The 25397-nt window shown below is 43.6% G+C and overlaps 2 protein-coding genes and 1 long non-coding RNA gene across 3 annotated transcripts in view; 2 read left to right on the top strand and 1 right to left on the bottom strand.

The window, feature by feature from the left end:
• LOC149350704 (G patch domain-containing protein 1) overlaps positions 1–12904 on the top strand; it is a 41089-nt gene extending 28185 nt beyond the window's left edge. Inside the window, exons 14-16 of the mRNA XM_089579817.1 lie at positions 5189–5286; positions 8165–8325; positions 12815–12904. Coding sequence (XP_089435943.1) covers positions 5189–5286; positions 8165–8325; positions 12815–12842 — 287 coding nt within the window. The 3' untranslated portion in view covers positions 12843–12904. The remainder of the gene's footprint in view (positions 1–5188; positions 5287–8164; positions 8326–12814) is intronic.
• Positions 612–25397, bottom strand: part of LOC149350700 (uncharacterized) — a 109794-nt gene continuing 85008 nt past the window's right edge. Inside the window, exons 4-6 of the long non-coding RNA XR_016290415.1 lie at positions 13128–13178; positions 11110–11178; positions 612–806 (exon numbers count right to left, since the gene is read on the bottom strand). This is a non-coding gene — a long non-coding RNA (uncharacterized LOC149350700). The remainder of the gene's footprint in view (positions 807–11109; positions 11179–13127; positions 13179–25397) is intronic.
• On the top strand, positions 12842–16548 carry LOC149350703 (uncharacterized). The gene is made up of 2 exons (XM_089579820.1): positions 12842–12877; positions 13164–16548. The coding sequence occupies exon 2, from the start codon at positions 15605–15607 to the stop codon at positions 16016–16018; it is 414 nt and encodes a 137-aa protein (XP_089435946.1). The 5' UTR covers positions 12842–12877; positions 13164–15604; the 3' UTR covers positions 16019–16548.

Genomic DNA, 25397 nt, shown 5'->3' with positions numbered 1-25397 from the left:
TCACGATGGAGAGGAGATTGGAGAGGATGGAAGAGGCCTGTGGCAAAGAGCTTAGCAGCAGAGGTAGTTCCTGTGAGATTCCTCGAGGTTCTTGCGGCTAAGCCCTGTACCTTCCCCACCTCCACGCGCCTGAAACCCACACTAGCGGACCGTACCTACGCCCTCCAGACGCATGGTCCCTCGAGGTCCTCGCCATTGCGCAGGCCCTCCAGTCATTTGCCTTCCAGTCATTTGCCCTCCATCCCTCTCTCCCAGAGTACACAGTCTATTCAGACTCTCAAGCCGCTATTTACCACATACAGGACCGCACCCTAACCCCTTCACTCCAACAGGAGGTTGAACGAGCGGTCTTCGCACTGCACCTTTTTATCGTTTTCTTCCGCTGGGTCCCTGGGCATTCAGGGATTTATGACAATGAGCTGGTCCATCAGCCCGCCCGCGACACTCTTTATTGGGCACCGTTGATCCCCTGGCCCAAGCCTTTGGATGACAGTGGGAGACTCACCCTACACCACACCATAAAAGCGGTTTACCTCGAGCTCCGCCTCAACAAACCCGTTTACCCTCCCCCTCATCCATCACTCACTGTGCTGGAGGCTCACCTTCTTCGGCATATCCAAATGAACGCAGTCATCCCCCGTCCCGCCTCTTTCTCTATCGCTATTGATCAGACCCTTCCTGTCCCAACTGTCCCTGTACCTATGCGGACCGGGCCTATTGCCTCTTCTATTGCCCGGCTGCTCAGCAGTCAGGTTCCTATCCCCCACCTTCTCTATCCATCACCACCTGGCTCGACTGGCTTGGCCCTGAAGGGGAAAAAGAACAGCGATGTCTGGTCACCCAGGCGGTCGGCATGCTTGGCCTGTAAATTATGGCTGATTAAATGTCTACTACTACTACTACTACTACTACTACTACTACTACTACTACTACTACTACTACTACTACTACTATAAGCTTGACAGCATGACAGATGTTTGACCATCAAACCCAATTTTGCTAGGTGTTAGCGGGAAACTAGAAAGGAGGAAGGTGGGAAAAATAACCTACAATAATGTGCAGGAAATTAATGCAACAAATCTCTAGCGCAACTCAACTGTTCTGATATCTCAATTCGAAGCTTTGTTGTAGTCAGAACGATGAAGAGCCTACTGCCACTTACTGGGTGAAGCATTGTGCTATTAATGGGTAAAGACACTATATTTCGGTTCTATGTTCATTCTTTGTAATAATGGCATGGTATGGTATGGTATAATGGGGTTTAGCATCCTAATCTGCACATCGGCTATGAGAGAGGCTGGGGTGGAGGGCTTTGAATTAATTTCAACCACCTGGGGTTCTTTACCATGTGCTGACATCGCACAGCACACGAGCGTTTTTGAGCTTCACCTCCATTGAAATGCAGCCACCTGCAATGTTCGAGATTTGACCCCTCAACCTTGGGTTCAGCAGCTTAACGCCATAACCATTAAAGGGACAGTGAGGAGAGCTCTATTAATATTTTTTTTAAAAGCAAAATCCGATAGTTCGGCATTTCATGGCTTTGTTGCCACTTGGCCGGCAGCGAAAGATGCATTTATTTCTAAGAAATTTGGATTCGAAGTTGAAAAAGTTTTTCCCACCGCTCTGATTCAAACTTGGGATTCTCTTATGACGACACAGGACTAAGTGACGTGAAACATGACGTACACATGACGTAGCGCAGACTCCGTGATTTCTGGCGGCCAGCAGTGCGGCCTAGCAGCAGCCGAAAAAAAAGCTACCGCCGGCCGCAATAACCCGCCGGCCGCACGTTGAAAGCATCTATCGGTTATTGCGGCCGTCGCTACCGTCGCTTCGTTTGCGTTTTTACCGGCGTTTTCCCAGCGCTACGATGGATCCCGTTCTCGAAGTCGTCAACGAAGTTCTCGCAAATAGACACCTTTTAGCATACCTTGTACCTTGTTACCGTTAGCGGAATACCGGGAGCCCGCCTACTGCCGGTGAGCAGGCGCTGATTAGTCCCGATGCTGAAGGCGCGCGCGTAGCTGCCGGATATGTGGCGCCATCTGGCGACGTTAAAGAGATTTGCACAAGCATTGGCTGCGCCTCAGTGATTCGTGGCTTCTCATGTCCTAGTGTTGCTAGAACCATTGGTTCTAGCAACACTGTTTTGTCCTATGACCTCATCACGCTTGTACTTGCGAGTTTGGCCTGTGGCGGCGATACCTGTATTTTGGTTCTTGCTCTTTTCTACGTTACAAGAGCTTTGTTGTTAGTATGAGTGGTGTTTTTGTAATCAGGAGCTGGTATTCTGTCGACACTACAAGGCAACTTCAATTTCTCCTCAGTGTCCCTTTAAGCCATTATGGCGGGTCTTTGTAATGGTGTGCAAGACATAAGTGAACATAAATCACCACACAGAATTTCTTCCCTCATATAGTTGCAATTTCAACTACTGAACGGTGGCATAACGCTATTATTGAAGCGAAAGCTCCTGCTTTGATCGCCGGGTGCCTAGTTTTCACCTTCCTCTGAGTTAGAGTTCAAACCCCAAAAAAGAGAAAAAGAAATTAAAGCAATAATATTCATAACTGGGAGTTGAACCCGTGGCTGCGCAAACAGATCCTCTTTAAGGGCCGCTCAGCGAGACCACTAGGCTATTGCTGCAGCCAACACGCCTCGTGTTAAACTGCACCACACTCTCGCGCTGTGCATTGGAGGGCGTCGTCTTCATCAACTTCCACCTGCTTCATCCCGCAGCACTGTCTGCTCACCGTCGTCTTCTACGTAGCACAAACCTGCGCTTTCGCTCCGATTCGAATGTAGTAAAAATTCTCTGTAGTTTTTGATAGCTGCTTGTTTATTCGTCGTCATTCCGGATCCTGAGGCAGGCTAGCATACGAGTTTAAGTGAATAAAAATGGCAAAGCAACGATTATAATGCAGTTTCTTTGTGTTTCATGTGACCTGAAGTTACCTAAATTCAACGTCATAGCCACCGTTTGGCTGTTTAAACAGAAACTGAAATAGCAGGTGAGAACTTCAATTATAAATTATTTAAAGGGTGCAGGTGAATTCTGTGTAGTGATCTGTGTATACTAATGTCTTAAGCACCATTCCAAGAAAGAAAGCATACAACCAAAAATTTGGTGTCTGTACTCCTTTTGGCTTTTGCCATGCATTAGCTTCAGCAACTGTGCATGCTCCAGTGCCAGTGCATCCATGAATGCAGCAAAAATTCTTGTGAAGGGCATTGTGAAGACTAATTGGTTGGTTGGTTTATGGGGTTTAACGTCCCAAAGCGACTAAGGCTATGAGAGACGCTGTAGTGAAGGGCTCCGGAAATTTCGACCACCTGGGGTTCTTTAACGTGCACTGACATCGCACAGTACACGGGCCTCTAGAATTTCTCCTCCAAAGAAATTCTAGCCGCCGCGGCCGGGATCGAGCCCGCGTCTTTTGGGTCAGCAGCCGAGTACCATAGCCACTGAGCCACCGCGGCGGCGAAGACTAATTCTAGAAAGAACATGTCAGGTGGTTGTAACAGTGCTGAAAACTTGACGTTGTAGCCTAGGCAGGTGACAGATGTGATAAGGTCTGAAGGTTGTTTACCCACTCCTGCAAGAGAACTAAGAAGGCACGGAATGCCCTTTAATGTATGAGAAATGGGTAATGCTGCTGTCACGAGTATGCAGGGAAAAGTTAGACTTGGACGTTAGTAAATAAATCATTCTTTTTTTTTGGCATGCTCATTTTTAGAACTTTTTTTTTTTTTTCAATTCTGGGTGGTTTTTCACTTTACCAAGATATCATTAATATTACCCCACTCCTCCCACATATATCAGTGATGAAAACACTGCTGCTATCATGGATGACTTGGAGTGAGAGTTGAGGATCACATCAGAAAAAGACCAAGTGTTTTTTCTGCTCCACATCTCCTTTTCTCTCATGTGTATATATGTGTGTGTGCATTTGTGTGTAGGGATAACATTAAAAAATCTGAAAAATTTAGTGAATGCTACAACTCATATAAATATTCCTGCTAATGAGTAAGACACAAGGAGGTAGTAACAACTATATGCATTGATGTGTTAGCCAGTGTGGGACTAATTTAGTGCGGCTGCATTATGATCAGAAGGACAGGGCTGACTTAGTCTGCTGTGACACATGACAGGAGCCAACAGTCACCAAAGCCAAGGAGGATTAAGGATTCTTTTTTTTTAAATTGGTGGTGTTCATCAATGGGACACTAATAGGGTAATTATTTAAAGATAATTGATTAGAAAGCAGAAGAAAAAAAAGACCATACGCTGTGGGTGGGATCTGAGCCCATGACCTCCGAATTTCGCATCCAGTGATGTACCAATTGAGTTGTGGTGATGGCTATCCAATCTTCTGCTTTGAAGGTATTTATGTGTAGTGTGACTGAATCTTGAGAGTGTTCACCAGCGCCACCCTCGTCCATAGCAGTGGGCTTAGTACGTCCTGTATAACCACGAGTGCCACATGAAACGTGATCGAGCAGTGACGGCGTAAGCTTTATGAAAACCCTCTGATGCTACCTACGGCATCAAGACTGCCAGAACTAAGGCCCTCGTTGGCTATTGAGCAGACAAGAGAAGAGAAAAGGGGAGCTCATTATGACATACATGACAGAGGCCAACAGTCACCGAAACCAAGGAGCATTGAGGATTTCTTTTTTAACTTGTGGTGTTTATCAGTGGGAGACTAATAGGGTAATTATTTAAAGATAACTGATTAGAAAGCAGAAGAAAAAACAACCACATGCCGCCGGTGAAATCCGAGCCCACAACCTCCAAATTTCGCGTCCGGTGCTCTACCAACTAAGCTGTGGGGACGGCTGTCCAATCTTCTGCTTTAGGGGTGCTTATATGTAGTGTGGCGGAACCTTGAGAGTGTTCACCAGCAACACCCTCAATGGGCATGTCACATCTTGTGCAGTAAACAAAAGGACAGCAACTACTATGCTTTCGTAATCTTTGCAGAGCTGTTGAGGTGGGAACAGTTTTTCTTGCAAAGCTTGCATTCATCTTGCTAAATCAAATCATTCATCTGTACTGAGTTTTGTGTGTTAGAGTGCTTTTTGTGTTTTCCAGCATGGATATATTAAGTTTACGTTACTGGGGCACATTATATTATTTTGATGTAGTGTGCCTGAGCATTGCTTGTTGCTTTTTCTTTTTCAGCCATTCATCACGGAACATCCAGCCTACATCGCTCCCACAGGCACAAGAGGAAAGATCACAAATCAAAGAGTGGCAAAAAACACAAAAAGAAGCTCAAAGTAGGTTCTGACCAAATGTGGCATTACCCATGTGGTCATGTTCTCTTTTGTTTGTGTCTGTGGTAACAATCAGATAAAAATGGTAATGGTGGTCCCATGGGTTTTTTTTCTTTCATGAAACTTCAATAGGAGAAGGAAGTCTGTGTGCACAGTTTGAAATGAATGGGTTTTTTGACAAAAAAATTGCATGCCATCAAAAGATGGCAACTGCATCTTTTTTGTGATTTATACGAGGGGGTGCTGAGAAGTTCCTGGCTTTGCACAGAAAGAATGTAGTCAGAGATTTGAAAGTGCACATTTATTCAACATATTCCCCCCTCAGACTGGTGCAGTTGTTACGTCTATCTTTCACCTTTTTTTAGTCCATTTAAAAAAAATTATGTGACATGTCGTCAAGCCAGCTTTCAGCAGCAAGTTTGACGTCCACAGTGTCGTCGAAATGACGACCCTTCAGGTGTTTTTTCAAGTTGGGAAATAGATGGAAGTCAGAAGGGGCCAGAACAGGGGATGGTGGACCAGTTCGAAACCCAGGGTCTTCAGTTTGACAGCCACAACCTTGGACGTGTGCGCAGGTGCATTGTCCTGCAACAAAAGGACTCCTTTGTTCAGATTTCCCTGGCATATCGTCTGAATTGCCTCTTTCAGCCTGTCGAGGAGGCTGCCATAATATTCTCCGCTTATATTACAGCCCAGAGGTCAGTAGTCCACCAGCAGAACACCGACTTTGTCCCAGAAAATGGACGCCATGAGTTTTTTGGCTGATTTCTGGGTGCGGACTTCCTTCGGTCGCGGGGACCCACTATGCCACCATTACTTTGACTGTTCCTTGGTTTCGGGTTCATAAATGCCGAGCCATGTTTCATCCTCAGCCACTAATCTATCCAAAAAGTCCTCTGTAGTATTAAAATGGGTCAAAAGAGCTCTGGATGCCTGAACTCATGCCTCCTTCTGTCCACTGTTCAAACATTTCAGCACCCACTTCTGTGAAAGCTTGCGCATGTCTAGGATATGCGTAATAATAAAACCAACACGCTCCCGGGAGATGTCCAGTATCTGGACTATCTTTTTGGTGGATATTTGCCGATTCACAAGAATCAGCTTAAGGACCGAATCGCTTGTTGCTGGTTCTGTTGAGCTTGTGGGGCACCACTACGGGGCTCATCTTCAACAGTGAAGTGCCCAGCCTTCAAACGAACAACCCATGTTTTGGCAGTGCTGTAGGAAGGAAACTTCTCCCCTAGTGTTCGTGACATCGCACTGTGAATGTCCTGTTTAGACATTCCCCACAGAAACAAAATCTTATCGCAACCCGTAACTCCACATGCGTGAAACTTGTTTGTGCCTCTACCATCTCACGTTCCACATGAAATTAAAAATAGTCATAACAATCGGAAGCACCTGATACTTGCACAGTTACATAAAAATATATCACGCTTTTTTATGGCACCAAATTAACTTTTCAATTCAACATGAAAGGGGGCGAAACCAGGAACTTCTCAGCATCCCCTCGTACTTTTAACAGCATTGATGACTTGTGTGAGAGAAACTGTTTTTGTCCCTCAATCTTTTTCTGTGTAATTTAGGTGAGCTTTTCTGTCACCCCATGCAGTTTTTATATTGGTCAAAAGACCGCTTCTCTAAGCATTTCACTCCAAAGAAAGCCAAGCATCAGGCCGGAAAAAAGTTTGTACCCATTGAAAAACTAGTGGTTACCTTGCAGCTATGAGGATCAAACCCAGCACCTCCTGTATATGAGGTGAATACTTTGTTAGAAATAGGTAATTAAAAGGGGAACAGTCATAAACTTTGGTTGAGAAACAGGCTTGTTTAAATTGGATGTAGTTCAGCTCATTCAAGAAGCCTATCGACCTTTACCTTGATCCTGATATTTCCTTCCTTTTTTAGATACATAATCATTTGCTGTTTTGGTTTGAATTTAGGTGCACGAACGGTATGCTTTTTCTGCAAGAAATGTTTGAAGTGCTAAAAATACAGAAAAAAAAAGTAGAAACTTTCTCAATCTTTAAGCACAGATAAAAAAAAACATCATCAACTTGCTTCATAATTTTACAGAATGACTCTCAGGTATTGGCAAATGTAGAAGTGGAAAAGTGCCGTATTTACTCGCATAATGATATTGCACCCCTGAATTTTGTTGTCAATATTCAATTTTTTTCAATTCCACGCATAATGATCGCGCCCCGAACTTGCCGCTGTGATTTGTCGTGTGTGAAGTCTAGCCGACAATGATCGTGCTTGCCATCTGTCAGCACTTGCTGACAGATGGCACGTGCAGGTGACCATCTTGCTCTGTCAACCGCCATTTTCGTTCTGATGTCCCGCACTGTTACTGCGGCAGCCGCCTGTTGGTTGACCTGCACTCATCCCGCCGCAAACACGCTCCGACGAGTTCTTACTTGTGATAGCTATCATAAGAAGTCTGACCTGCAACTTGTTTGCGTTTTCAGTGCTCAAAAATTTGTTGTGGAAAATTTACCCCGCGTAATGATCGCACCCTTAAATTTGTGTTTTTTTTTTAAAGTGTGATCATTATGAGAGTAAATAGGGTATGTTGCATTATATTGTTGTTTGTATGAAAAAGAAAAGGGGTTCATTAAAATCATAAGCCATGTGTTTTGAACATTATTATTACGTGAAAACAATTTTTTAATCATGAGCAAAAATGCCCTTTTGTGACACACAGTCGGTTTGTGACAGTAATCTACCATCTCTAACAAAGCTAGGGTTGACTTCTTAAGCAGAAACATTTGCTCATTTTGCGATTTTGCAGAAAAATTCCTCAGAAAACGAGAATTAGCCATGAGATCAGCGTTACTGTTCTTGATCTTATGGTTGTACTGATTCTTTTTCTAATTAGTCGAAACTTAAGAAGAAGAAACACAAGAAGCATTCAAAGCAAGCAACTACAAAAAAAGGTTCTGGACACGAGAGCAGTGAAACTGGTGAAAGCACTGACAGTTCAGGGGAAGAATCGCCAAAGGGCCAGAAAGACCCCTCTTACAAGGACATCATGGCAAGGTATGCACTGTCTGCTTGTAAAATTGAGACAGGCTTTCCTTCTTCTTAGTCATTGCTTCCTCCATTTTAGGAGGTACTGTGCCACCTAATATGAAAAGAACAGCTCACTGATATTGAACCAGACATTATCCTTCTAGCATCCTCACTTGTTTTAGCGGCTATAAAGTACTAGTTTTCCTATTGAATAAGTAATAAGCCTCGTAATGCACGTGGTACTCAATTCAAACTGTGGCAAATACCCATATTGTGCCTTGCACTTAAGCAGTGTGTTCCCTTTCATGTAGGACCAGCGTGTAGAATATATCAGTCATCGCTTTCAATCACAGAAATAAAGGCTGAACACAACCAAATAAAGGTCACGGATTTTAGCTTTAAGAAAACGTGGCGGGGGATTTGGTCGAGGGATTTGGTCGATATTTTTTGGTTGCATACCCGGCAGTGAGCATGTCAGTCCCAGCTTTTATTTAGCATATTGTGCATTTGTAGCATGCACATAAAGCAGTGTATCATTGTGCTTGTTTGCTCATTTAATTTTTCTTGGCTGGCAGCAAAAATTTGCGAACTGAATATTTTAAAGAACCTAGGCATTTTTGCCATTTCCTGAAAAAAAAACAAAAAAAAAACACTGCAGTTACTCTCAAGCTCCTCTTTGTATGTCCACAAATTTTGTGATTGCAACAGGCTGTCAAAGCAGACTTAGTATTTTTCATTTTAGGTTGTAAAATTTGCCATGACAGCACGTACCCATTTTTTTTCTTTTGTCCTTGCTTTAATGTGCAAGGATTTGAAGTGAATATTTATTGCAGTGAAATTTTGAGACTGACTTGTTTGGATACTATGCATAGAAAGGCATCAGGTTGAATGCTTAACATATACCCATATTAGAGGAGAATCACACCTGCATGTTTTGTGCCTCTTCGTTGGCTGGAAACAAGTTTTTTTATTTTCTGACTCGCTGTGTCAAATAAAATGGTTTGGACTCTGGACATCAAGAGAGTCTGTGTCTAGTTGTCTTGGTGTCTTCTGGAGTGAATTTTTACTCTTTTGGCCTCTTAGCGTAATTTCTTTCTGTTGTCAGATAGCTGGAGGGCGTAAACCATCAGTTTAATTCCTTTCCTCTCTCTCTCTCTGTTTTTATTTTGTTTTGTTTGAGACATTGCAGGAAAATTTAGAACAGATTTCTGTTCATTTCATTTCTCATTATGCCACAGATTGATTTCCAAATGCCAAGTGGTAGTAGCTTACAGGCAGGAACATGAAAGACATGCCGGTCTGAAAAAATGTTGCGTAGTGGCCACTTGCCAGTAACTTGCTTTTATTTTTCCAAAGAACACTGGAGCAGTTTATGGGTCTTTAGGCAGGGCATTTTTCTTTGGTATGGTGCTTTGTTTTGCACATTATTGGTGCTTCCGCATGTATGTTACTGCTAGGCCCTTTACAGGGAAGGACACTAGGATAAATTGCAATTAGTCTATATTAACTGAGTACCACATTCCAGTTATAAAAAACTTACTTTCATTAAAAATTGACTTGTAATAAGCTAGAAAAAGCCATAAAATGAAGTACGAATAGATTACCACATTCGAATGATAAAAAATACTTACTTTCAGTGAAAATTGACCTTTAATAAACTAGAAAAAGCCATAAAATGAAGTACAGATATCATTGCCGTAGGCTGTCTTCATATGCACGTTGCTGCGGTGATGTCAAGTAATTTGTTGTTTGCACATCTTTGAGGCTAGAACACACCACCATCCATTTCGAACCAGCGATCACAGAGTTCCTAATGCTCTCAACGTCATCATTTATGTCACAAGTCTGAATTGAGTAACTGAGTAGCAAGAAAAAATTTTATTTTAAGCTTCAAATTTTTGAGCAATAAGTACATCTTTCGCTGCCAAAAGAATGTCAGGAGAGCAATAAAAAGCTAAGCAATTGACTTTTACTAAGAATAAAACAGTGTAGTTTTCCTCAATGTCCCTTTTAATATGTCAAAAAGACCTGATGTGATGCATCATGTGCAAAATACTCCTACTGAACAAAAAGATTACAAACCTCTGCATAAAGAAAACTAGCTTTTTTTTTTGTTTTTCAGAACTTTGAGCTATTAATAAACTGTTCAACAGTACTGACCAATTCAATCGTCATGCTGTGTAGATTCTTTTCCTGTAACATGCATTACTATGCTGCAATTTTTTATTATGCTTACACCTTTGCTTCTGAGTCATTGCGATGGCTTAGTTGCTTTGTTATTCAGCTACTGATCACTACGTCATGGGTTCGATCCCAGCCACAGTGGTCGTATTTCTATGGAGGTGAAATACAAAATTCCTGTCTGCTCTATGATGTCAGTACACGTTAATGAACCCCAGGTGGTCGAAATTAATCTGGAGCCCTCCCAATAGTGTCCCTTATAGCCCATGTGTCGCTTTGGGATGTTAAACTCTACCGTTTACAATTTAAATTTACCTTTACTTCTGATGTTTATTTGGAGTGCTCTTAGTTCCTCACCAAAACAAACATGCACAGAGAGTATCACACAATTGCTGACTTTTGTGCATGGATATGTCATGTCAGGGCAATGTTAACCAAACAGATTGCATAACTCATGCTACAGAGATTTCACTGCCTCTGCACAATGGATGCATGCATGGTGATTGCGAATTGGTGGCATCAAGTCCGATGTGTGTTCTAAGACAAGCAAGTGCCGATGTCTTTTTCTTCCATAATTTTTTTTTCAGAATTAAATTGAAGTTATTTGTATTGTTACTACTGCAGTGTTACCCAGGACATAGTCTGAGTAGTGTGCCTTGGCTCACTCCTGCCTGGAACTTGCAGTCCCCTAGAACATGACTGGCAAAACACAAGAAAATTTGGTTGTAATTACAATACATAGGAGGCACTATTAGAACTTTTTTCTATGCTTCAGAACTTTAATTTGTTTATAAAACACAGAAAGGGAGAATATTCCTTACAAATCTATGGGCCCTTCCTTAAAGTATTGTGCCTGACAATAATAACATGCCGCGTTGATAATATTGGCTTGAGCAAGTTAGCCAGCATCCCGTGCCATTAACTGAAACAGTGCAACCAAGTTGAGCCTAACAGATTGCATTTATTTTATAAAATAGCGCTTGAAACTTTTGTACTGGCTTTTCTAGTGATGCCGCTATGATGTCCCCAGTGAGCATAGGACGTATAAACAGCTTCACTGAAGGCACTTCTCACATAAAGAAAAAGCCTTTTAAGCACATTTAAATATGTGGCTAAAAATTTAGGAGCCTCCTTAACCACATTCTCAAAGAAGAAAGCACGATAGCATTTAGGTTGCCCCCGCTGTGCTGTCCGCAGTGAGTGTCTATGTTCTTGCAATTTTCGTACCGGAACTCTGTTTGGAACTGGTTCCATTGCCTTTATATGGCAGCATGAGTCATCATCTTCTAGAATATTCCAGTACCTTCCATTGGATTATCATGTGGGTTTAGTTCCAGAATTTTGGGGGTCCTCACATTTTCAAATTTGGTGGTGCTATATGATTGGTCCACTGGAGGTCATGCGGTGTGGATGATGCCACGACCTTCTCAATCATGGTCTTCTGGGGAGTCCTCATATGCCTACTGGTGCAGTGGTGCAGCAGTCAAGTGATGCACCACTGTCTTGGCAGGGTCACACACAGCTACCGGTGGGGCTTGTGAGACCCAGGTTGCTTTTCCTGAGCTCCCATAAGACTCGTGCCACACCACGGCAGGCAGGTGGCAACTGCATTGGTTTTAGCAACAGTGGGCAGTTTGCTGACAATCCGGTGGGCATGGTGCCACCTTCTGCAGTGGGCATGGTGCCACCTTCTGCAGTGGGCACGTTGTGATGACAAGGTCACATGACTTCTTTCAGCTAATTAGGAAATTTCATTACAGAGAAGCTGGCAATTTTTTGTGAGATGACAACCTGAATGCTATCGCATTAATTTTTGGGGATCCTTCAGAATTGCAAATTTGGCACAGCTCTTTGACTTTTTCCTTTGGAGTCACTTGACCCTGATGACATCATCTCCCAAATGACCAATCAGGGAATTTCAAATTCAGCGGTGCTCTCTGATTGGTCAGTTCAGGTCACATGGCCCTGGTGACATCATCAGGGTCACGTGACCCCAGTTAACTAATTAGGGAATTTTGTTACAGAGAAACCAGAAACTGCACGATGACAACCTAAATGCTATCGCACTAAAAAGCCTTGCTAGTGGTCCACAAACTTAAACTAAAAACTCCAGTCTCTAGAAGCTAATGGACAGTGTGTAAGACTGTTGTTAACGTCCCTATTATGGATAAACCTGGAAATGTTATGTTAGCTGCCCATGGTTTTAATTGTGCCAGTTGATGTGCTATTGTTTATCTAATGTATGAAAATAAATGCAGTGTTTGATGTTATGAAAGCTGTGTTCCTGATCACTGCCATGCTTCCCACTATACTCATCTGTTTCCTTTCTTTTCAGGCTTGCGAAACTAAGGAAACTGATGTGACGAAAGGAACCGCATGCAGAGGCTCACGCTGATATGTAAATAAATCCTGACAATGAACTACATCACTCTTGAAGATTTCCGTTGTATATAGTGATTGCTGAATTGCAGATGGTGGCATAGAGCTCATACTACATACTAAAGAGTTGCAACTGTGGTAGTGCTGATCCTGGGGTCTGTTGTTATGAATGAGAGACTGGCTATAATGGCTCATGCTTTAAAACAGATTAGATGGCGGCAGGTAGTCATATGAAGTGATGAGTTGCCTTGTGTGGACTTAACATATACCTGGACTCAGCTGATGATGATGAATATCCTTTTCAGGTGCAAGTCATGATCCTGTGGAGAGAAAATGTTCATACTTTCAGATTTCTGTAAGGGGTGTGCCAAAATGCAGAGAAAAAATTCCAACTTTGCCCAATGATTAATTATCCAATTTCTGTTGGATCCTCAAACATCCACAACAAGACTCAGCACTATTTTCACTGTCTCAATGATACTTCGTCTCATTCCTGTCCTAATAAGTATTATGTAAACAAATCAACGCATTTTGGGTGCTTTAATATGTTTGCTTTCGAAACAAAGAAAATTGACTCTCAACGGAGCCGTCCATTTGAAGAAAAAAGCAGGACTGCTGTGTTCATTTTGCATGCCCGGTGCTACATCTTTCTACACTAAATTTTCCAGACTTCAGCATAGTTTAGTGTACCCACACTTGTGGATTGCATCTTGCATAGACAAGATTTTATAGTGTTCAGGTTATGTCCATACATGTGGGCACAGCGCCTGAAGGAGATATAACTTGGTATTAATAGTTTCATGATGCAGCATCTGATGTTACAGGCAGCCTAGGCATTGTTACACTGGCAACCCAAAAGAAGAAAACTTGCTTGTAACCTCAAACAGCCTCTTTATCGGCAGTGAATGCTACATTTGATCAAAAAGTCTGTCATAGGACTAGCAGCAATTAACCACAGAAAATTGTTCATAGTGCTGTGACATGGCCGTCCTACTCACCCCACCTGCATCATTTGACAAATACCATTCATTCACTTCTGCTGTGCTTCGTGCTTTCGCAGCAGTTGTGTTCACGAGCACTTTTATTGCATGTATGTCATGGAATGCCACATGCAAAAAGATTGATCAGTTGTTTTACTTATCTGGTGGTGTGTGCGAACATTTGGAACTTCAAATAGTTTGTGAATAGTATTTCCTATTCGATTCGCACTGCGCTTTTGCTGTTCTAACTATTTGAACCTCCTAAATATTCATAAATTTCAAATTTTGTGCTTGTCTAAACTCTTGGTAAAACATCACTAGATTTTCGAACAACAGTGTCTTGCACTTTTAACATGAGTTAACTTTCCCTCTCTTCATATAATTGACAGCACGCAGCACAAGCCCGCAAATGGTAATGCTAGGCCTTGCATAAAATTAATGCTTTGATGCCCGTCGAGAGCTTCCGTGGAGGGAGTGCACACCACATAGCACGTCATTGCGTCATGCTACGATGCAATTGACAACTGGTTGTGAGCCTTACTGGTAGCGATCTTCTTGTTTTAGATCATCACGATAAGAGACTCGGTGCGCTTGGTAGCAGCTGGCTTGTGGAAGATGTAACGGGTGCAGTTGTGGCTCGAGCGTGCTGCTGTGGTTGTTTGCGATATTTACTTTGATCGTTTTCCATTTTTGGCAATTGGAATCTAGAAACTGTGCCTTAGGGTACACAGGACCAGAAAAAAAAAACATACGACAGCAACGTTGGCCTCGAAGCCAGCCCTTGGGTTTGGTTAAGCATTTGGGTCCATCACAGGGCTTGAAGTCCTGCGAAACCTATACACACGGGCAAAGCGGGCTACATGTTATCGCAGACGCTGCATTTCGGGAGATATTCCGCGACCGGCACTTTGTCTTAGGCGTTGGGAGAGAGCTTGGAAGGGGTGGTCCCACTCGCATTGCAGCTAAGGTTGCTGCTGTTGTGTCGGTTTCGCAAGGAGTCTTGAGTTTTGTCAGCAGTGCCCTACGCCTTGCCTCATTGCTAATTGACCGTTGACGTCACTCCTTCAGTAAGGAGAAAGCTGCAGGTACAGCCCCCGTCAAAAGTATAGAGCCCAAGGGGTTTGCTTACGGGGCCGGCAGCGTGCCTAACTATGCATCCTAAGCGACTGTAATCTCTCGAACCATAAATGGCCTCGAGTCCTCAATCCTGCCTAGCTTTGGACTGCTAGCTGTGCTAAGGAGCCGCGCTAAAAAGTTTAGAAGCAAACCCCTTGGGCTGTCTACTTTTGACGGGAACTGTATCTCATGGCTGCCTTATACGAGCTCTGTTAGAAAATTATCAGACTTTATTTTTTTTTTGCGAACACCTGAGGGATATGAAACAAGCGCGCTTGCATCAGCTGACCTTGAACCTTTGTGCGCGTGCACAAATTTTTTCCCGCCTGCTGATAGCGTCAATCGCTGGGACGCAGCGTTTGAGTGAGGCAGTACGGAGTGCTCTCGTCGGTTTTTTATTGCAAGAAAAATGGCGGAGTGACAGGAGCAGCGCTACTGCATCAAGTTTTGCCAGAAACTGGGCGATAGCCAAGTGGAAACCATTCGTAATATTCAGACGGCTTTCGGTGATGGTGCTATGCGCAGCACACAGATTAAGCAGTGGTACAACTGGTTTAAAGACGGCCGCACATCGGTGGAGAGAGATCCACGCTCCAGTCAGCCATCAACATGCCGAAACGACCAGGTCACTGCCGAAGTGAACTGCGGTGATGCGGGACAGTCGTGTGACTATCCGAGAAATTGCGGAAGAGGTGGACATCAGCAATTTTTCTGCACATTCCATTATCACCGAAGATTTGGCCATGAAGAGAGTTGCGGCAAAATTCATGCCGAAGTTGCTCACGGTGGAGGAAAAGCAGCTTCGTGTTGAAGTCTCACAGGACATACAGGATTCCACAAACAGTGACCCCGACTTCATCGACACCATAATCACTGGTGACGAGTCTTGGGTGTACGGGTACGACCCGGAAACCAAATCCCAGTCGTCACAGTGGAAGCATTCCACGTCACCAAGACCAAAGAAGGCCCGCCAAGTGCGCAGCAATGTCAAAGTGATGCTGACCGCTTTCTTTGACTCCCTCTGTGTGGCACACCACAAGTACGCACCCCACAAGGTCAAATAATGACCACAGAGTACTACAGGGATGTCCTCCGTCGCCTACGTGGTGCTGTGCGGCACAAGAGACCGAAGTTGAGGTCAAGAGGAAATTGCCGCATCTATCATGACAATGTTCCACAATCCACGCACATGATTCAGACTTTTCTGGCGAAAAACCAGACTCCTGTAGTTCAGCAGACTCCTTGCTCTCCTGATATGGCCCCCTGCAACTTCTGGCTGTTTCCCAAAATCAAGACGCCATTGAAAGGAGCGCGATATCAGACAAGAGAGGACACTATGGCTGCGATGACAGCTGAGCTAAACGCCATTCCGAAAGGGGCCTTTTCAGAATACTTCCAAAAATGGCAGCACCGCTAGGACAAGTGCATGTAGTCCCAAGGAGACTACTTTGAAGGTTATTAGGTTTTTAACGCTCCAGTTATGCGTTCTTTTTCTTCGGCCAAAGGTCGGATACTTTTCTAACAGACCTTGTATTTAGAATGCTTCATGACAGCATTCAGTAAGCTTTGTCGTGAGCATGAAGTCTGACCGTGATATTGGACTTTTTCACTGAATGCAAGTGCTATGCAAAGAATTGTAAACAATGTATTAGTCTTCAAAATAAAGTTTATTACTAAAGTTAATGCCTGGTAGGTGCCTTATGGGTATAGTACATTATGCTGATTATGTTTGCAAACAGCTGCTTCGGTGGCTCAGTAGTTATGGTGCTCGGATGCTGACCTGAAAGATGCAGTCTTGATCCCCGCCACAGTGGTTGCATTTTGAAGGAGTTGAAATGCTAGAGGCCCTGTACTGTGCAGTGTCAGTGCACACCAGAACCCCAGATGGTCGAAATTATCCAGAGCCTTCTACTACGGTATCCCTCATAGCCTGGGTCGCTTTGGGACATTAACCCTTTCGGGCCCAATGATTCCATTTGGAATCACCAAATTTAGGGGCCACCAGTCTTGAATCGAGCTAGAAAGTTGTGCTGTTTGTGCAGCAGTTCCGACATTTAGCAATTCATCGGCATGTTGTTATGAGGCCCAAGGCGAAGACGATGTAAGAACGACCCGGACACAGCGCACAGAAGCACAGAGCACAGGGCACTCAAGCCCAGAACACGCGCACCACCGAGACACTTTGTTTACCTCGTTTTCATTCACAATATCCGTTGCACAGCCCCCCAGTCACGAAAACACCGTCTCAGTGTACACTAGGGCGTGGCAGTGGACGGCGAGAGGTAGGGCTTGAGGCGAGAGACGTGTATAACCTCATGCTAAGGTGCACAGGAGGTGGTATCCGGGAAGGCTGGAGCGATCTCTTATGTGACAGCGGTTACCTGGCGGAGCACACGGTATGGGCCCACATATCTAAACAGAAGTTTTGCGGAAAGCCAGACGCGGCGAGAGGGTGCCAGGGGAGAAAGAATATACGATGGCGGCCGTCGCAGGAGTCCCACTGTGAGGCCTGCGATGCTAGTAGTCTGGATCGCACCAGCTGGTGGACGTGGTTGGCCCGGACAACTGCGTCATGGGCGTATTCAGAAGGCTGAGAAGTAGGGGTCGGAAGCAGCGTGTCCAAAGGTAGCTGAGGCTCGCGGCCGTACAAAAGGTAGATCAGTGAGTTACCGGCAGTGTCATGACGGGAGGAGTTGTATGCGAAAGTGACGTATGGAAGGGCGATATCCCAGTCCCGATGGTCTGGTGAAACGTATATTGCAAGCATATCGGTAAGAGTGCGGTTGAGGCGCTCTGTGAGGCCGTTCGTTTGGGGGTGATAAGTGGTGGTCAGCTTATGTTTAGTCGAGCATGAACGGAGAATGTCATCGACAACTTTACAGAGAAAGAAGTGGCTGCGGTAGGTGAGAAGTTGGAAGGGTGCACCATGACGGAGGATGAGATCGTAAAGCAGAAAGTCAGCAACATCAGTAGCAGTACTGGTGGGGAGGGCCCGCATGGTGGCGTAGCAAGTGGCATAGTCCGTAGCAACTGCAACCCATTTGTTTCCAGAGGTGGACTCTGGAAACGAGCCCAAAAAATCCAAGCCGACACGATAGAAAGGTTCAGGGGGCACATCAATAGATTGGAGCAGGCCCGTTGAGAGAGTGGCGGGGCGTTTCCAATGCTGGCACTGGTCGCAGGCACGAACATAGCAGCGCACAGACTGGTAGAGGCGGGGCCAAAAGAAGTGATGATGCACACAAGCGTAAGTATGCGAGACACCCAGATGTCCAGCAGTGGGGAGGTCATGGAGCTCGTGGAGGACATCAGTGCGCAGGTGCTTGGGCACAACAAGCATGAGGCGGGGGCCGGCGGGGTTAAGGCTTCTGCGATATAAAGTATCATGATGCAGCACAAACCTGTGCAGAGCAGGGTCAGATGGGGAGGAGTTGAGGCAGTCAACAATGGAGTGCAGCTCGTGATCCCGTCGCTGTTCATCGCCAACGTGAGCAACAGCAGAGAGCGAGAACAGGTCGGTGGCGCTAGCAGTGCCAGGATGGTCGGAAGGGTCAACGGGATATCGAGGCAGGCAATCTGCATCTGTGTGTAGCCGACTGGGCTTACAGACCGCTGTGTAATTGTAGTCATGCAGGCGTAAAGCCCAACAACCCAGCCGGCCCGTAGGATCTTTCAGAGAGGAGAGCCAACAGAGTGCATGGAGGTCTGTGACAACTGTAAAAGGGCGGCCGTATAACTACTGCCGAAATTTCCCAACGGCCCACACGAGGGCCAAGCACTCGCGTTCCATGATGGAGTAATTGCGCTGTGATATAGAGAGGAGGCGGCTGGCGTAAGCGATGACACGGTCAGACCCAGATTGCCGCTCAGAAAGGACAACGCCGATTCCGTGACCACTGGCATCAGTGCATACTTGTGGGAGCGGCCACATCGAAGTGTGCCAAGACTGGCGAGGTGGTGAGCTCTGAGATCAACGCGGCAAATGCGCTTGCTTGTAGGGGTCCCCAGGAGAAAGTCATGTCCTTTTTCAGCAGATCGCTGAGGGAACGGGCGATGTCGACAAAGCCTGGCACAAATCAACGGAAGTATGAGCAGAGCCCCAGGAAGCTCCGCATATCTTTGCAGGAGCGCGGCACCGCAGTCTTTCACGGCGCGGATCTCTGCTGGATCAGGGTGAACACCTCTTGGCATCGCCGACATGGCCCAAAATTGTGCTCAGACGACGCGCAAAATGGCATTTGGAGGAGTTGAGCTGGAGGCTGGCATGACGGGATGAAAAAATGGAACCCGTACCTTCATACCACGACTCAGTTCAGAGCAGGCCGCTCAGCTCCAAGGCTACAAAACAACAATCAGCACACTGGTGGAGCGTGGGGATGGTGTGTTTCAGGTCTCTGACATAAATTTAGCAAACTATAACCTTTAAAAATGATTTCACCTCTTTATAAAAACCATGTGTAATGCAGTCAAGTTCCTTTCTCTCTCTCCCTCTCCACCTGTGCTCAGATCACTAGAGACTGCTTCGGTGGAGCCAGACTTTAAGCACTGCTTATGATGGAAGCAACCATTGGTCCCAAATGTGAACAGACTGTTCTGTTAATAGCAATAATAATGACCGGTAACGAATAGCATGGGAGTAACAAGAAAAAAAATGTCAAAAAACAAAAACAGCACAATGCATTATACATTAGAAAGCGCAATTTTCTTTATTTAAGATACAGCACTGGAACAGACGAAATGGTGTTCATAATGCATATTGTAGAACTAGTAGGTGCACTTTATATATTTTTCTAAAGGTGGGCTAGTTACACGTGATGGTAGGTTATTCCATTCTCTAATGGGTAACGGAAAAAATTAATGTCTAAAACAATCTGTGTTGAATCGATATTCTTCCAGTGATTGTGAGTGCTTATGTCGAGTTATTCTTGTTTCTGATTTTGAAATATACCTTTTGCTATCTATGTTCACCATGTTATGCATTAGTTGATGAAGTAGTTTCTATCCTGCGAACCTGTAAATTTTGTGGGCGAGTCAGTTTGTCTGTATTTGTTATAGATAAATCTTACAGCCTCTAGTTTTTTATTAGCTTATCTGTAAACGGAAACCAGGCTAGATTCGCATATTCAAGTATGGGTCTGACAAAAGTATTATTGGAAAGTAATTTAATGTCTGACCGTGTGTTTCAGAGGTGCCTCTTGAGAAAGCAAAGTCGTTTCAGTGCTCATGACGTAATGAAGTTCATGTGGGAGTCCCATTTAAGATCAGATGATAAAATTAAACCAAGGTATTTATGCTGTGTAAATGCGGGAAGCAGAATATTGTTTAGTGTGTATGAAAAGCCGGATACATTATGTTTCCTTGTAATTCGTTAGAGGGCTGATTTTCTGATATTAAGAAAATCATATCATTTGCCATTTAGCACACCATTCAGATGCCGATTGTAATTCATTGTTAAGTGTTACATGGTCATCTGGCGAATTTCCTGGTAGATTATACAATCATCAGCAAAAAGCCTCACATTAATAGGAATGCTAGCAGGTAATTCATTGGCGAAGATTATGAACAAAATAGGAGTGAGAACACTGCCCTGAGGTACACCGGACATTACTTGAGTTATGCTGGACCTTTCACGGTTAAATTCTAAAAACTGTGATCGATTAGTTAAGTAGCTTTTGGTCCATTTGATGACTGGTCCTTTGCCTAGTGTAGATTTCAACTTTAGAATTAGCTTGTTATATGATACACAATCGAATGCTTTAGAAGAGCCTAGTAATGAGGCTTTTGGTGGTCGATGCTTAATGAAACGTCATGTATTAGTTTGATTACCTGAGTGACAGTAGATAGTTTTTTGCGAAATCTGTGCTGAAACGGCGCTAACTTGTGTACATTCGAGGAAGGTTGTTATATGTTTCAATATTATGTGTTCCAGTAGTCTGCATGCGGTACTTGTTAGTGAAATGGGCCTAAAGTTACAGACTTGATCTTCATCTCCAGATTTGTGGGTAGAAATTATTTTTTGCAATTTCCAATCTGCTGGAAGGGAAAATAAAGATAAAGATTTGTTAAAATAAGGGATAAGTATTTAGCTATCCATTCTGCATATCTTGTCAGAAATGTGTTCGGTATATTGTCGTGTCCAGATCCCTTTTTATCTAATTTTAGCAAGAGGTTGAGTACACCAGCCTCATCAACTTTAAGGAGCTGAAGGCACGTGTTGGGAACTGTCAGCTAGGTGTGGTAGGTTTCTGTCATCGGTAGTGAAGAATGACTGAAAGTAGTTACTCAGGGAATTGGCTTTGGATTTGCTTTCGTCAGGACTCATCACCTTTGTATTTTGTTATTTAGGGTTTAGCCTTTAAGTATTGCCAAAATTTCCGTGGAGAACCTTTGAGCAAGCTACTAGTAAGTTTGCAAGAAAAAAGTTCGCTCTGGCGACTATTTTTGATTTCATATTACTAATTGCAGTTGAGAGAATAGAACTTCCTTTGATACTGGGTTTTGTTTTTAAAGATTTTCTCAGCCGCTTGACTTTTTGTTTGGCATGAATGATATCGCGATTTATCCACAGGTTATGTTTATTTGTTTTCTTAGTTCTAACTGGTACATAGTTACTTATGCAAAGAGCTATAATAAGTTTGAACCTTAGCCAGAATGCTTCAGTGTCAGTGCTACTGTCTAGTGCAAGATGTTCAAAGGAAGAGAATTCAGAAGATAGATGGTCGAGTATGTTGGTGTCGTCTGCTCTGTAAAAATCGGGAAATATTACGAGAGTAGTTGCACTCAGTAGCCAGCAAGCTGAGCATACATCTGCAAAGTAGTGAACTTTTTCAGTTAAAGGGTGCATGTTTTCTTCTTTGTAATGATGCGCAAGGTATTATTATACATGGACCACCACAAGGTATTCTCCTTCAACTGCTAAATAATTTATAATCGAATTTCTTCCTCGTGCTGCTTTGGTTTCGATTTCAACAGCCGAACGATGACTGTGACGTCAAAGTGTGGTTGTAGGTTACGTGGGACACGAAAAAACCGCAATATAATCATTGCTTCGACATTCGTTGTCATTCCGGCTCCTGAGGAAGGCTTGCTCCAGTACTATAGTGAATTAAAACTATGAAGTATGATTATATCGCAGTTTTTCCATGCCTCACACGATATATAGCCACACTTTGACGTCACAGTCATTGTTTGGCTGTTGAAACAAACCGAAACAGCACGAGACAGAAAAATTAGATTATAAATTATTTAGCGGTCGTAGGCGAATACCACATGGTGATTCATGCATAGTAGTGTCTTTGACATCATTGTAGAGAAGAAAACATGCCACCAAAATTAGGTGTCTGTACTCCTTCAAAGCCAGATTTTAAAAAAAATGGATTCAGCACACTGTTATTGGTTTTGAACACGTAAAAGGCACAGTGCAACCAAGACGGGATGAAGTGAGTAGACAGATGCAGCACCGTGCTCAGCTGCACTGTGCCTTTACTTGTTCAACATTTACCAGCTAACTCAACAAAGTACCCTTTCGTTATCGTTTGTTTTTTAGGGTTTGAACTGAAAAGTCGTAACTACCATTATCGGCAATTTGGGATGGCTTCCAGCCCTTTACAGCCAATGCAGCTGGGCCTAGCAACCTATCACATTCTGTCCTGCGGCCACTCTGTCATTCTTACATCATGGGTGATGTCAACACACTACTTTTGAATGTTCTGCAGCCAGGCACCACATGGCAGCAGCCAAAGGAACTAAAAGCGCATGTCTCCAAATCCTAATAATGTTTATAAACCCTACACAGATGATTAGAGATAGTGTCTAAAAGGCATTTTAAGTGCTTGCAAGGCGGTGTTTTACAACTGCGCATCTCATCCGATGTAAGTATGGATGGGACTTTTTGATTTTTATGTTTATTTTTAAAAATTCAAAACACAGTTTTAGTTTTTTTGGTGAATATGATATTGTACAGATGGCCGCCGCGGTGGCTCAGTGGCTATGGTGCTCGGCTGCTGACCCGAAAGACGCGGGTTCGATCCCGGCCGCGGCGGCTGGAATTTCTTTGGAGGAGAAATTCTAGAGGCCCGTGTACTGTGCGATGTCAGTGCACGCTAAAGAACCCCAGGTGGTCGAAATTTCCGGAGCCCTTCACTACGGCGTCTCTCATAGCCTCAGTCGCTTTGGGACGTTAAACCCCATAAACTAACTAACTATTGTACAGATGAATAGCCGATTCTTCGAGGTGATGTAATGGAGTAGTATTCCTGCGCAGTCAAAATTCACTTAGAGTATTTCCTAGACTTTTTTCAGCACAAGCAGTCTAAGAATAAGTAGGAAAAATTTCTGGTTCCATAATGTAGCTGGAAATAGAAATAATTTTCATCTATAAAATGTTATATATTTATAGTGTTATAAGTTGTATAATAAACATTGGTTTAATGTTGTAAATAGTACATAAATAGTCGTGTTCAGGGCAGTGCTAGTAGAAGGAAGAGCTATTGTCATTACAGAATGTAACGGACGGTAAATGAGGGAGCTGTCCGACAAAAATGCCAGTGGAAGTTTACTTTTAAAAACTGGGTTGTCACTTTACTGTTGCGTTGTTGCACTGGCATAAATAAATAGAGGACGGGGCATCACATGGTCTGCATACGCTGACGGCAGTGCTGGAACTGCCGCTATATTGTTTCCAGCTGGAAACAATTCTAGCTAGAAGAATTTTCAGTTCCATGATCATGATTGGAAATGGAAATCATTTTCATGCATAAAATATCATTAATTAATAAATAATGTTATATGTTGTACAATAAACATTATTTTAATATAACATTGTGAACGCTATTATAATGTTTAAATTATAACTATAAAACAGGATCACAAATATATTTGAAACACAAGGTTCCAGAACTTTTCTGGCTGTTATTGCAGTAAACATGATTTTTAACTAGCAGTACTTCGCAACTAAACCTCTTGGATTACATCTGCCATAGAATGCATGCACAGCCCCATTATTTTGTCACAAAGCTTTGCTCATTACCCATTCGCCACTATGACCCATGACCTATGCGAACCATTCGGAGCTGAGTGTATGAGTTTCATGTTGTACTGTATTGTGTAGCTCAAATGTCGCCCTTGCAAAGCGTTGTGATGTTGTGAAGCTTACCGACTGGCGGGCCTGCATGCTCGTACAGGTTTGCTGAAACTCTTTCAAGAACGTTGCATTTCTGTTACATTTATGTTATATTTATGTTGTTTAAATTTTTCTAATATTAAGGGAAGGTTATTCTAACATTTCTTTGTAGCATTAGAAAAACATCAGAAAAAAAAAAGGACATTAAGAACACTGAAATTTCAGTGTACTACATGGAGACTGGGCCATCCGGGCTACCATTTCCTGGGCAGACCAAACTCACTGGCGCATCTGTCAGAGCTGTTGCACTGCATAAAAAAACAAGTCTGCAACTGGAGCAAAGGTCATTGCTCGGCCTAGCAACGTAGCTTGCGTGTTACTGTAAGCCAAACAATTTGGTCGTTCCAGCTCCTATAGGTGGCATGGTGGCAGTATGACATGGCGGACAAGGCGGTGATGGCGCTGCTGCCATAGCATGTGTCTCTATACAAGCAAAGCGGTTTCTTGACATTGTGGCATCTTTCATGCAAGATTTAGCGTCTAGATAAGCAGCAGTAATTCTCAGACAATAATAAGAGCCCATGCTTGTGTTTGGCTCCATTACAGGCTCAAAATAAATGTTCATCAGTATGGGCATTAAACTGCTAGTTCGCTTGGGCCACGAAAACTCTGTCAGTATTTACATACTCACTAAACTCGGCACATTAAAGTGCGACAAGTTCTTTAAACTAATTTCTCTGAGCGTTTACTTTGGCATGTTTCTATTCGCCGATTACCGTATATATGATGATAAGAACCGGACTTTATTTTTGAAATTTTGGCCCTTAGCCGAAAGCAGAATTATACATTTCAGTTTTTAGCTATAGCATGACGGAAGTACTGCATTGACCCATACAGTCTGACGCTGTATTTGGAGTCTACATGAGGGCCGCGTTTACCCGTGTATATACGGTATGTGCATTTCTCTCGGCCAGCTTCTTTGTGCATCTATTCGGCTATTTGTCTTGGCATCGCAGTTAGTTTGTCTGCAGCGTATGTTGGTCACGTTTGGTAATTGAAAAGGCAATGTATACTGTGGTTTGAAGCGACAGACAGCGAATCATCTCACCTTAATGAAACAGCCGAAATTAGCTCTCTAACTGTTTTTGACCAGTGGAGGAAGAACACTTTGATTGAGTGACCAGACAAGACTTGTCAAGAAACGCTTGAGGCTATTCAGCTACACTGCGCATTACATCCGAAAAACGAAAATACTACTGTGAAATTCTTGGCATTCACGCCATTTCACAATCACATTGCGGCCAAAAAGCAGTGTTTAATCT

The sequence above is a fragment of the Amblyomma mixtum genome, chromosome 3, assembly GCF_055824585.1.
Source record: "Amblyomma mixtum isolate Tamu chromosome 3, ASM5582458v1, whole genome shotgun sequence".
Taxonomy (NCBI): domain Eukaryota; kingdom Metazoa; phylum Arthropoda; class Arachnida; order Ixodida; family Ixodidae; genus Amblyomma; species Amblyomma mixtum.
Note: the sequence above shows the minus strand (reverse complement) of the source record. Positions and strands in the feature narration are given on the sequence as shown.

What these genes read in the sequence shown, in the direction of transcription:
- LOC149350703 (XM_089579820.1), top strand. Translation starts at nt 15,605, where the DNA reads ATGCGGGACAGTCGTGTGACTATCCGAGAAATTGCGGAAGAGGTGGAC.